This window comes from Gobio gobio, assembly GCF_949357685.1.
Source record: "Gobio gobio genome assembly, chromosome: 3".
In the NCBI taxonomy this organism is placed as follows: domain Eukaryota; kingdom Metazoa; phylum Chordata; class Actinopteri; order Cypriniformes; family Gobionidae; genus Gobio; species Gobio gobio.
Window position 1 is genome coordinate 13,338,000 of NC_137099.1, and position 13,696 is coordinate 13,351,695.

The window sequence follows — 13,696 nt, forward strand, 5'->3', positions numbered from 1 at the left end:
AATTATTCATCACTTTATCATATATTTGCATATCACAAGTGTTTCACAAAACAAATGTGTTTTATGTAAAATAAAATAATACAAAAGAACTGGAGCTAAATGCACCAACAGAAAACGTTTTGAAAACATACAGAGCTATCAGTGTAGTTTGATTCCCAAGACTCTAATGGGTTGGTTGTTTAGTTATGATTAAAATTATCTGATCATATGCATAATAGAATTACAATTTTTCCCTAAAATATTTATTTCTTAAAAGAAACCAAACTGGAATCGTTCCAAATTGGAATCCTTAAATTATTAAGATTCCCATTCCTATTCATGCTATAATTATTTTTGCTGTAAATTCACCATAAAGTGGTTTCTTTTTTAATAACTGTGTGGTGCCCTTTTGGATTACTCCTGCTAATTAAATGCAATTTGAAACTACATCACAGAAACCCACGCGTCACGTCACTAGTTTCCATCCATTGGCTACAACAGTGGATACGTATGACGCATTCAGGTAATATAAGGGTAGCATCCTTGTCTCTTCTCAACACTCACCGACATTGGCACGCTCTGAGTATTAGATTTATACGCGTTATTCAATCTTTGCGCATTACAAATATCTTCTTGCAGACTTTAAGTTATAGAATTAAAGACTGAAGGAATATGTCTTTGCTGGTGCAGGAGCATCGGACTGTGCGCTTTGTGTTTCTGGGCGCCGCCGGGGTCGGGAAAACTGCCCTGATCACCCGCTTCTTGCAGGATCGCTTCGACTCCAAATACACGCGCACGGTGGAAGAGCTTCACGCGCTCGAGTACGACACGGACAGCGCGAGGGTGCGCATTGAGATCTTGGACACGAGCGGCAGTTATGCCTTCCCAGCTATGCGCGCTCTGTGCATCCGAACCGGGGACGCGTTTGCGCTTGTATACGCCGCCGACGAGCCAGACTCCCTGGATGAGGTGCAGCGACTCCGTGAGGAGATTCTGGAGTTGAAAGGGGAGAAGTTTACGGGCATCACGGTGATAGAGAACAAGGCGGACCTGGGCAGTCGGAGTCGCCAGGCTACTGCTGAGGTGATGCGCGCGGTGGAGGAGGACTGGGGCGCGGGGTTCGTGGAGACGTCCGCGCGCACCGGCGAGAATGTCAAAGGTGTGTTTCGGGACTTGCTTCAACAGATGAAGTTACCGAGCGGCGTGAGCCCGGCACTGCGCAGACGGACGCAGACAATGACCAGAGAGCTTACAGAGACGCGGGAAAAACCTCCATTGAAGAAGAACAACAGCTGTATCTTGTCTTAATGGACTTTTACGTGACGTTATATAATGTTATGCATCATACTGATGCTTGAGAGATCTGGATTAAAGAGACTCCATAAATGTTGGACAATTGAGGGACGTTGATGTTTATAGTTTCATAACCATAAACTGTGCTATGTCTGATCTCTCTAACTGAGAGCAAAAGCCATCTTTAATGAGTGAATAAATGAAAATTATGTTCCAATCAGTATGTGTTCTACTCTGCATTTAGTTTTGTGACCTATAAGTACAACATACAACCAAGTTGCAACAGACTTGTTTAACCTATGAAGGAGATATAATTTATGTTCATTCATTTGACAACATTATCTTGAGTCTAGTCTTAATAGGCTCTCAGTGTTTTCTGCAGCTTTCTGCTCTCAGATAGAAAATAGCACTCTGTGCATTTAACTTCTAGAACATGTGAAGGATTTTGCTACATGTGCTGAATGACCTGACCTTCCTTCAGGAAATAAAGTCAGCTCTGCACCTTACAGATGGCATTTTTTCATCAGTAGGGCTTTATCAGTCTGTGTGCTCATGTCTTTGCATGACTCAACACAATGTCACACCCTTTCTTTGCTATGGGATCAGGCGTGATACACAAAAAAAAGGTTCTATATGGCACCAAAAATGGTTCTTGGCTCGTAATCATAGGGGAACCTTTTTTAGTGCTATATAGCACCAATTTTGGTGCTTCAGTGGTTCTTCAGAGGTTCTTCACCGGTTCTTTGACTAAGGTGCTATATAGCACCTCTGAAGAACCGCTGAAGCACCAAAATTGGTGCTATAGCACTAAAAAAGGTTCCCCTATGATTACGAGCCAAGAACCATTTTTGGTGCCATATAGAACCTTTTTTTTTTTTGAGTGTATGGAGCACATGGGCTATGCAAATCATCATGTCCTTAATGCTCCAAAAAATTATAGTTATTGTGGCCAATGAGTTCAAACATATAGTTTGTGGCGTATCAAAGGGATAGTTCACACAAAAAGGAAAATTCTGTCATTAATTACCTCATGTCATTCCAAACCCATAAGACTTTCGTTCATCTTCGGAACACAAATGAAGATCTTTTTTATGAGCGCTTTCTCTCTCCATTGACAGCTATGCAACTTCCACTTTGATGCTTCAAAAAGTTCATAAAGAAATCGTAAAACTATATGAATATCCAAATGAATTGAACGGATTAGTCCAAATTTTTGAATTTAGGCTTTTATTCACTAAACATTAATCAACTCACACATTAGTTGTTGGCTTGATGTACGAGAACCAATGAGGCTCATTCTCGTGTTACGCATCACGTTTGAGCTTCCTCAAAAACCAATGAGGTTTGTTCTTGTGCATCAAGCAGGTTTGGTTGAGCTTCTTTTACGATTGCTGATCGAGGTTTATATGTGAATAAAAGCTTAAATTCAATCTGTTCAGAGATCGAGTCTCTTCAGAAAATCTGGACTAAACCTCTCAATTCATATGTATCAGTTCTACGATCTCTTAATACATTTTTTTGAAGCGTCAAAGTGTCAGTTGTGTAGCTGTCAATGGAGGGACAGAAATCTCTCAGATTTCATCAAAAAGATCTTCATTTGTGCTCCGAAGGTGAACGAAAGTCTTACGGGTTTCGAACGACATGAGGGTGAACTAACCCTTTAAAGGTGCAGTAAGCAATTTCTGAAAAACGCTGTTGAAAATGAATCGGACTCAAGCACAACAACACACTTGTAGCCAATCAGCAGTAGGGGGCGTGTCCACTCATGATGGAGGAAGAGAGAGAGAGTGAGCCAGAGGGAGATTTGAAGAAAGACTTTAGAAAGAGAGATGGCTGAGAGACATTACAAAAGAGAAAAGACCAGAGGAATATCACTGGAAAAAAAGTGTTATGATCAGGCAAGAGCTCTAGGACCCGCGTTTACATTAGAAAAGCTTTCCAGCGCTGGAGAGACCTAAGCGAGAAAGCCTGAAAACAGGCGCTGAGGTTGCGTTGTTTCTTCAGTAACAGTTTTGCTATGTTTCAAAGAACCAAGCTTTGCTATTGTTGTAATATTAGCTAGAGGACAGTTTTGAGTGTCATTGTTCGCCTGGAGCTGGTGTGAGGCTGGCGACTAACAACAAACTCTTGTTTGTTTTTACTATATATGTTAATTTTTTGTTCTTTGTCATTCATTCGTCATCTTCACTTTATTTTTCACAAAGCATTATTTTGCTAAATATGATCAAGAGAATGAAGGGAAGGGAGGGGTGTGTTTGTTTGGGTTGATTTCAAATATCAACAGTGTTTCTCAGAAATCGTTTACTGCACCTTTAAGGCCCGTTCACACAAAAGACAATAACTATAGAGATAATGATAAAGATATAGTTCTAATAATCATTCTAAATACACACAACTACTATAACGATAAGGGCACAGAGAAATGTTGGTTGGAATCACTTTCAGAATGATTTTTCCAGCTGATGAACGATAAAAACAGTGAATCCATCTTGATTTAAAGAGATAAAACAATAAACAGAATGATATCATGCGTAGGATGCTAATATAGTTATATTGTTATAGTTATCATTTTTGGTGTGAACGGGCCTTTACTGTTATTTCTTATCGGCCCCAGTTTCCAGAAGCATACAAATCATTTCCAGTTTCATACAATATTTATTTATAAACCAATAAGACAATGCAAAATGGAATATATATTATGAGCAAAAATAATAATTTTTATGAGTTAGTCCACTGTTCACATGTAGCCGTGATAGCATAATAATGCACAACACAACCATATAGCCAATTGAAACACAAAAATGCCCAAAAATAAAAATAAAATTGTGGTAAAAACTGCTAAATATGCCAGCCACAGTCATATCTGTGTTGGTACATAGTAATGCATGACCCAAAGATAAATGATTATGCGTAGGTGGCAGTATTTTGGAACTGTCTAATTTAGCCTATTTATAATTTATTCATCTTTCAAGGAGGCTTACATGTTTTATGCAAAGATTGAGTACTTCCTTTCTCACTGCAACCATTCAACCCACCTTTTTATATATGCTAAAATTATCAAACTGCCATGACGACCTATTAGAGAGACACTTGTGCTGTTTTAAAAGTAGTGAATGCATGCAGTTGTGAATGAACCAGAGAAAGACTCGTGAGCGCCAGAATGGAAAAGCTTTCATGAAAAGCAGTAAACAACCTTATTAGGAAACACTTCACAGTATTCAAAGACACACACATACACTAAAAAAAGCAGCTAATCTAAGTCATGTCTTCTCTTTATGGGTTGATTAGCTATTTGAAGAAAAACAATACATTTGCATATAATTTATTTTTTCATATGCCTTCATGAATGCTAAATATATTGTAAGTCTGTGAGCAATAACTGAAGATCCTGGTACTGGATGAGACACTAATAAATGCTAAAATGGTCCAATAATGTAATATATTGTGTAGTGTGTTACTGCTCACTGAGCTAGTAACTGTTTTGGTTTGTGCCTCAAGGGCACTTTCTGTTTATCTCTCTTTCTCTCCTTTAGAACCTACACCCCACACGTGTACAAACATAAAACGTGTGCAACGATAGGTGACACTGTACAATTTTTTCTCCTCCACAATCAAAACTGTGCCCTTATTTGACCATTCTCACACACAAACATGTACAAAGGTACACAAAGAAAAAACACATGGGATAACTGGCTAGAGGAAATTCTGGAGCAAGGTACTGACATCCAAATATACTTCTTGAGATTAGATATGTATGAATGAATGTGTATAAACAAAAACCCATAAGTGCACGTGGCATGATTAAACAAATGGAATAATGTACAAAACCAAAGGATTAGCTGTATAGGCCTATGAGCAAATAATACACAGTGACATATCACCAGTCTCGCCCGCAATTAAACAGTGTACAATTTAATATAGCTCATTTACATTTAATAAAAAATATATATAAAAAATAATTAAACTTGAAATTGTAACAAGTGTACACTCCAAAAAAATGCTGGGTTAAAAATAACCCAAGTTGGGTTGAAAATGGACTAATCCAGCAATTGGGTTGTTTTAACCCAGCAGTTGGGTTAAATGTTTGCTTAAAACAACCCAATTGCTGGGTTAGTCCATTTTCAACCCAACTTGGGTTATTTTTAACCCAGCATTTGTGTATGTAACATCAGGAACAATGGAAAACAAGACATAGCCTTTATTACGGAAATAATACAGATAAAATAACTAAGAGCCAGAGGGAGAATTAATAATAAAAAATAAAGTTATATACTTGGTTATCTTTGACTTTTCAAATATTTTTGTGCCCATCATAGGAATTTACAACATAGGAATTTATTAAATTATAGTTGTTAACATATAATTGTAGTCTATCAGAAAAATTGACAGTGGGACTGTAAAAAAAAAAAATAGGATCTTACCCAATATTTAATTAATACTTTATTTATTTAATTATTAAAGTAGAGTTTATATAATGTAACATTTAAAACAGAGACTTGTTAAAATGTATAATTCCTATTATAAGTCATAAAATACAATACTATAAGAAAACTATTTTACGTTGCCCAATGCTTCCCCAAGTTAAATATCCAGAGAGAGAACACAAATAAAGTTTTTCAGAGCGTGCACGCGGAGTCCCATGATGCTTGGCTGTGTTTGGTCAGAATTTAAATCCCAGCAGCCAATCAGAGGCGAAGATAACGAATCGAGCACAATTCAAAAAGTAGCAGCTTCTCACTGCATTCCCATCAGAGCAGCTGGCCGACGCACTTCCTTTATGCCCGTTTAATTTCAGTTTTATCAGCGAAATCCAATTGATGCGTTTTTTAGTGCTGTGAATATAGAGCTTTTAGATTAAATACGGTGTTCATCGTGGGATTTCTAGTTGGTGAAGTTATTATTTGAATGTAGTTTTCGGTGCTTCGCAACGGATGTGGATGATTGGCGATTTGTGTGCTGTGTCGGGATAAAGGAGCAAGAAACTTCGCCTCGGTTATTTATTTTTCAAGACTCTAAGGTGCCTTATTTTACTTGAATCATCTTGTGCAACGATGAGTGCTGCAATTGCAAAGACGGCGAAGCCACCGGCTCACGCCGATCCCAAATCTGCTCCCCTGAAAGAGATTCCTGATATCCTTGTGGATCCCAGAACCATGAAGAGATACATGCGAGGACGCTTTTTGGGAAAGGGCGGATTTGCGAAATGCTACGAAATCACAGATATGGACACAAAGGAGGTTTTCGCAGGGAAAGTGGTGCCGAAGTCGATGCTGCTGAAGCCGCACCAGAAAGAGAAAATGAGCACAGAAATCTCCATTCACAAAAGTCTCGATAACCCGCACGTTGTGGGATTTCACGGGTTTTTTGAGGATGATGACTTCGTGTACGTGGTGTTGGAAATCTGTCGGAGAAGGGTAAGAACAGGGAAACAGATTTGAAAACAGACCGTCAACGGTCAGTATTCCTGTCACTGGCTGATAGTATGTTACAACGCTTGAGGATTTTAACCCATTAAACGAGTTAAATCCTATTAAGATTAACAGATACTCATTTTATTATCTCGAATATCAATTGTTTATTCACTTTATTAATGCACAGTTACGGTATACTAAAACAATTTCTACTCACGTATTCCGCTAGTGGATTTTAAACGGGAGGATGTGACGTCAGTTGATTTTGTGCTTCTCGGAGATTGTTAAAAAAAAGCGATAACGTTTACATCAATTTGTTTTTAATGTAGGTTTATGCGTATGTTCTGTCAATTTTGATGGTGTTCTAATCCTACCATGTAAATAAATTATGAAAAATAGAAATTTGATAGAATTCTGTGAGAGCATTGTATAGATTTGTGTGTTTGAGTTTGTTTGAACTTTCTGCCTGCTCTAGATTTTGGTACTCAATTTCTTTCTTTCCTTAGTCTCTCCTTGAATTGCACAAGCGGAGGAAGGCAGTGACGGAGCCTGAGGCCAGGTACTTCATGCGCCACACCATCCAGGGTTGTCAGTACTTGCACAACAACCGGGTCATCCACCGTGATCTCAAACTAGGGAATCTGTTTCTAAATGATGACATGGATGTGAAGATCGGTAAGCAAGAAATGGTTGTTCTTAGCTTTTTTTCACCTCCTGGCCTTGTTGTTGTTGGTTTTTTTTTTAAATTATAAATCTCAACTATTGGTATTTCTCACTCTTTAGGTGACTTTGGTTTGGCCACTAAGATCGAGTTTGATGGCGAGAGAAAGAAGACCCTGTGTGGCACTCCAAACTATATCGCCCCAGAGGTGCTCTGCAAGAAAGGCCACAGCTTTGAAGTAGACGTATGGTCGCTGGGATGCATTCTGTAAGTCCCACATTGATTTACGTAACGAAGCGTTTTCATAGCGTTTACTGGTTTATCCTTGCACAATGATTATTTTATAATTGGGCATGTGTGGTTGATAACTGAGTTTTGTCCATCAGATACACACTGCTGGTTGGAAAACCACCATTTGAGACATCCTGTCTGAAAGAGACCTACATCAGAATCAAGAAGAATGAGTACACTGTTCCTAGAGTAAGTATTTTTGCATCAGGAGAATGCCTTATATCATATCTCATAAGCCACTCAACAACCGATGCCTTGGAAGTAAACTGTGAATCTGATTGGTTTTGTCTTGTTTAGCACATTAATCCAGTTGCTGCTGCTCTGATTCGCCGGATGCTGCACGCTGACCCTACGCTCAGACCTTCTGTGGCAGAGCTGCTGGCCGATGAGTTTTTCACCTCCGGTTACGCGCCTGTGCGGCTGCCCACTTCCTGTCTCACTGTTCCTCCCAGGTTCTCCATTGCCCCCTCCAGTCTGGATCCTGCCCTCCTTCGCAAACCCCTCTCGTCACTTAATAAAGGTATGAGTATAGACAAATCCATGTTTAAAATGCAAATTGTATTTTGGCACACCTGCTTTTTGTCTGTTGGATTTCAGTGTTTTTTGCCCTTTTTTTTTAAATTATCCTGTCACTATTGAAATAAAGTACAATGGATACCTGTATGCTTCTGTGTACAGGAACAGACAGTCCTATTGAGAAAATGGGGAAAATGGAGCAGCCACAAAGGGAAGATCTTCAGCAAAGGTCAGTTTTATCTTTGTTAATATTGGAGCTGTTTAAAGGGTTAATTCACCCCAAAATGAGTGGTCTCTTTTGATGTTTCACAAGTTCATAAAGAGATGGTAAAACTAATCCATGTGAATTGAGTGGTTTAGTCCAAGTTTTCTAAAGAGACTCGATCGATTTGTATGATGAACCGATTGAATTTAAACTTTTTCATTTAAACCTCGATCAGCGAGCATAAACCGAAGCTCCGCACGAATCTGCTTGATGCGTGAGAAACGTAATTGGTTCTTAGGGAAGCTCAAACGTGCTGCGTAACATGAGAATGAACCTCATTGGTTCTCGCATGTCAAGAAAACATGCTTAAAGCTACACTGTGTGATATTTTCCCCCATCTAGTGGTGAACTTGTATATGACCATCCAGTGAATTTTAGTTTCTGTTCTGTTCAATTCCGATTTCGTTTTAACTCCTACGGTGGCCGATTTAGTCCAAGATTAATATGGCTTCTAGTTCGACCTCGTCCACATTCGACACGGTGCCTGTGGGATATTCTGTGCGCAGTGGGATGGTTGGAACTCAACTGGCCTAATTATTCGGCTAGAAAGAACTGCAGCTAATCCAGAGTGAACTTTGATGATAGTAATGTTTATTCAGTCATCCAATTGCAAGGCATAAACAGGTTTGCATGGATATGTACATAAATGTGGTTTCTGTGAGAGAACAAATTAGGATGGTAAATATACATGATAATGACATGACAGAATATACACAGTTAAGAACTGTATAACTATACTTATAAGTTACATTTGTATAATGTAACTGTAAACCAGAGCTTATTGTACCACATATAGGCGCTAAATGCAGCTGCATTAAAAGGAGCGGAGCTGCCGCTGCTAACAAGCGGTGTCCGGTTACAAAAGTGTGTGCGCAGGTTTAGCTCTGTATAACAAGTGTTAATATGCCGATCAGACCTGATACATATTTCCATCAACATACATTACAAGCAAATATTTTCTATAAACGAATAAACATTGTTAATAACTGAATGACTATTCAAATAGGTGAGCATTACGCTATTGTATGTTGACACAAAAATACTTCTGAGGTAACATCAACTGAATTACATGATGACACACTCTGAAACACATCCACAATGACAATAACTGTTATTACTTACGGAGTTATTAACGCACAGAAATACCACACAAGGAAAAACAGACTTTTGAGGAATAAACAAGCCAGGAAAACTCCGTATAACTCTGTTACTGGAGCTGCTGAGATGAAAACTCTCTGCGCATGCACCAGACAAGTCTGAACAAGTTGACGCGCACAGTGTTAAAACCGGTTAAAAACGCGAAAGGCGAAGCTTGAATTTACGGGTATGTCCCTCTTTGGCTAATGTACTTTCAAGATGGAGGGGCAACATGGCGACCACCGTTAGATCCCATTACCTTATGTATTTTCAATGGCATATTATAAACTTACGAGAATACTTTATTACTTGAAAGAAGTAAATATACATTAATGAGCACATATATTTTTGAAAGAACTAAGTGTTTTTAGCTAAGAATAGACTAAAAAAGTTACACAGTGTAGCTTTAAGCTTCTGTTTATCATAACTGTGTCAATTAATGTTTATGTGAAAAAGTCTAAATTCAATCTGTTCCTCATATAAAGCAATTGAGTCTCAAGAATTTCATATAGATTAGTGTTACCATTTCTTTATATATTTTTTGAAGCGTCAAAGTGGTAGTTGTGTAGCTCTCAACGGAGGACAGAAAGGTCAGATTTCATCAAAAAAATGTGTGTGTAATTAAAGGGATGGTTCACCCAAAAATGAAAATTGTCATTTACTCACCCTCAAATTGTTCCAAACCTGTATGAGTTTGTGTTCAGCAGAACAAAGAAAAGAAGATTTAGGAGAATGTTTGTAACCAAGCAGATAAAGCAACCATTGACTACCATAGTAGGGAAAAAAATACTAATGGTTGCTCTATCTGCTTTGTTACAAACATTCTTCAAAACATCTTTTGTGTTCAGCAGAACAAAGAAACTCATACAGGTTTGGAACAACTTGAGGGTGAGTAGATGACAGAATTTTCATTTTTGGGTGAATTATCCCTTTGAATCTAGTTTTGAACACACATTTGGCCAACACTATCAAAACCATGATTATTATAGTTGTGAACTGTAGCTTGCGTTCTAGTCCATTATAAATTCAGTACATTTGTATTCAATGGGTTTACATCGCAGTTATTTTATGCAGGGATGGAGCTGAACAACATGACTCCAACCTAAGTGACATGCTGCAGCAGCTGGCCAGTGTCAACACCGCCAGGCCTTCTGAGAGAGACTTTATTAGACAAGGTAACATGGATTCTCTGCGTCTTGCAAGTGAAGAGCTGTTGCTATATTTTAATGGAATTATTAGTTGCTTGCTTGTATGATAGCAGAACTCCAAGTATACTTCATGTATTTGTACATAAAGCCAAACAAAGTGAGGTGGTGTTTGGTTAGTGTAAAAGTTATACATGCTCAACTATTGTCAAGCATGATGCAATTTTTCTCCCCTTTACAGAGGAAGCCGAGGACCCTGCTTGTATTCCTATCTTCTGGATTAGTAAATGGGTCGACTACTCTGACAAATATGGTCTTGGTAAGACACCATGCTAACATTGATATATTTAAGTCAGAAGCTAATTTTTATTTTTTTGTTCACCAAAATGTTAGCAAATATATGCATGGCTGAAACTGCAAAAAGTTAAAACTTAAAAAATCTACCACCCCGGAACGCAGGATAACATGACAACATTTATTGCATTTCATCTTTGTGCTCTGAGGTGCAAGTTTATGTAAAATGCTGTCAAATGACCATGGTATAAGCGGGATAATGGACGGGTAGCTGTTCATTAAATGATTTGAATGCACTCTGTGGTGGCACCACCCTAGCCGTGGTGGATTATCCCTTACATGTTTGTGATATTCCAATTTTCCACAAGTTTGTTCATCACGACTTAAGATGGGAACTTGGATACTGATCAACATGCTCTCCAAAAATATTGCCCTATTTACAGTATGCTACTGTATTTCCCCCCTTCATAGGCTACCAGTTGTGTGATAACAGCGTAGGCGTTCTGTTCAATGATTCCACACGTTTGATCATGTATGCGGACGGTGACAGTCTGCAGTACATCGACCGCAACACGGCAGAATCCTACCTCAGCGTTCGCTCCTACCCCTCTGCACTCTCCAAAAAGGTCTGTCTGCACTGGAAAAATTTAATGAAATGAGTTTCATAATTCATGAGTTTTTGGTTATCCAGGATTGCTGACTAATCACTCATTTTTTAAATATATTTTTTTAATAAAGATTACGCTCCTCAAGTACTTCAGAAATTACATGAGCGAGCACTTGCTGAAGGCCGGGGCGAATATAACACCCCGCGATGGGGATGAACTGACCCGGCTGCCTTACCTTCGTCACTGGTTCCGCACAAAAAGTGCTATCGTGCTGCACCTGAGCAACGGATCTGTGCAAATCAACTTCTTCCAGGTGAGAAACCACCTTGTTAAGGGCCCTATGAAAGTTTTTTTTTTTTTTATTATTTTACTTCTGTTCTATTTTAATGTTTAAAATTAAATGTTATAATGTCTAATTGCAAGTTTAGCAAACATTTTTAGGGCCCTATGAAATGCGTTTAATCTGAATTTTTTATTTATTTTTATTACTAATCAAATAACGTATTTTAAACACAAGTAGGGCCCTATTAAATGCTGCTTTTTTTTTGGTCAAATTGATAATCTTTCTGGATTTAATTGAATACAAATTTCTCGTGGTTATTGTAAGGGAAGGTTTATCACTGAAAAATTGTATCGTACTATGTCCACTCTATAAATGGCATTATGGTGAAAATAATTTCTTACCTGTACATGACTGCATTCAGAATGGCATTTTCTGTAGTGTGCCTGGGTTCTTGTGACATATCAAACTAAAATGCAGGAGGAGCCAAACTGACACTGTTAACTCACCACTTTCTCTTTGTGCCCTCCAGGACCACACCAAGCTTATTTTGTGTCCCCTGATGGGAGCAGTGACATACATCAATGAGAAGCGAGAGTTCTGCACCTATAAGATAAGCTTAATCGAGGAGTTTGGCTGCTGCAAAGAGTTGGCCAGCCGTTTGCGCTACGCTCGCAACATGGTGGAGAAGCTCATGTCCTGTAAAAGCACTGCGGCAGCCACTACTTCCGCCCGCTAACTCACCGACGTCACAAATTGTATAGCTATGAGGTCCCTATTGATTCTGGTCTCCCTCAATTGAGTCTGAGGGCTCTTTAAATATTCCAGCAGTGAAACTTGTACAGTTTTCTGGGTTCTACACTATGAATTCCTTTTCTGGATTTGTTGTTTACTCTAACTATCACTCGTTTTTCTGGGTTGGGGAGTTTGTGACCATGTCTGCTATCTGTATCATGTGGATGCTCTTTTGTACATGTTTTAATGTTTTAGAACTTGTCTGTTTACCTTTTTGACTGTTCCTTGTATAAAAGCTTTTGGACATTAATCTTTTAATTTGTAAGAGAATATTTGAAATAAGTTGGTATTCCAAAATAAAGATCCTTTTAGAGAATTTGTGATTGTTAGATGCTGTTAATGATAATTATGAGTTTAATTAAAATATAAGTGTATTTTGGAAATAAGTGTTTGAAACTGTTTACTATCTATTAACCTGTAATATTTCACTTATTCAGATAACCCCACCCACCACATTTTAATAACATAATTGATATGAGGTCCACTTTGTTTAGTAAGGTAATTCATATACACTACTGTTAAGAGATTGGTGCTTTTTTTGTTGTTATTCAAACCCTGAAAGACAATTTTGCAAGTGGTTTCTTTTACTAATTATTATTATTTAGTTTGAATAAAATAGTGTGGTAAACATAAGTTGATGATACTTGATGTTTAAATTACACTTACCTCCATATGTTCTTATCTAGTAACTTGTTAGAAACATATTTTAAAACAATGGCTTCAAAATTGGAGCTCGGCCATGGAAACCCATTCCATGAAGCTCTCTACGCACTGTTCTTGAGCTAATCTGAAGGCCACACAAAGTTTGGAGGTCTGTATTGACTGTGGAAATTTGGTGACTTCTGTGCACCTCAGCATGTGCTGACCCCACTCTGTGATTTTACATGGCCTACCACTTTGTGGCTGAGTTGTTCCCAAGCCTGTAGTGCTCCAGTCAGAAATTGAAGCTTTCGCGCCTCGATCGCCCCCCGGTGGCCGGTCCCAGTATAGCTCCTAAACCCCGCCTCTCCATGTATATGAA

At 38.5% G+C, this 13,696-nt stretch overlaps 2 protein-coding genes across 2 annotated transcripts; both read left to right on the forward strand.

Moving 5' to 3' along the window:
• Window positions 1–651: 651 nt before the first annotated feature.
• Window positions 652–1,287, forward strand: rasd3 (RASD family member 3; the record flags this gene model as incomplete). The annotated part of the gene is made up of 1 exon (XM_079811397.1): window positions 652–1,287. The coding sequence occupies one exon, from the start codon at window positions 652–654 to the stop codon at window positions 1,285–1,287; it is 636 nt and encodes a 211-aa protein (XP_079667523.1).
• A 4,647-nt stretch (window positions 1,288–5,934) lies between these two features.
• On the forward strand, window positions 5,935–13,300 carry plk1 (polo-like kinase 1). Its single transcript, XM_079811851.1, has 11 exons — window positions 5,935–6,686; window positions 7,190–7,358; window positions 7,467–7,611; window positions 7,731–7,824; window positions 7,933–8,155; window positions 8,314–8,380; window positions 10,628–10,728; window positions 10,940–11,017; window positions 11,464–11,618; window positions 11,731–11,913; window positions 12,413–13,300. The coding sequence occupies exons 1-11, from the start codon at window positions 6,324–6,326 to the stop codon at window positions 12,617–12,619; spliced, it is 1,785 nt and encodes a 594-aa protein (XP_079667977.1). The 5' UTR covers window positions 5,935–6,323; the 3' UTR covers window positions 12,620–13,300.
• The last annotated feature ends 396 nt before the right edge of the window (window positions 13,301–13,696 follow it).

What these genes read in the sequence shown, in the direction of transcription:
- plk1 (XM_079811851.1), top strand. Translation starts at nt 6,324, where the DNA reads ATGAGTGCTGCAATTGCAAAGACGGCGAAGCCACCGGCTCACGCCGAT. An exon ending in CCTCTCGTCACTTAATAAAG is followed by an intron (nt 8,156 to 8,313) that starts GTATGAGTATAG and finishes TTCTGTGTACAG; the next exon opens with GAACAGACAGTCCTATTGAG. An exon ending in AGGGAAGATCTTCAGCAAAG is followed by an intron (nt 8,381 to 10,627) that starts GTCAGTTTTATC and finishes TATTTTATGCAG; the next exon opens with GGATGGAGCTGAACAACATG.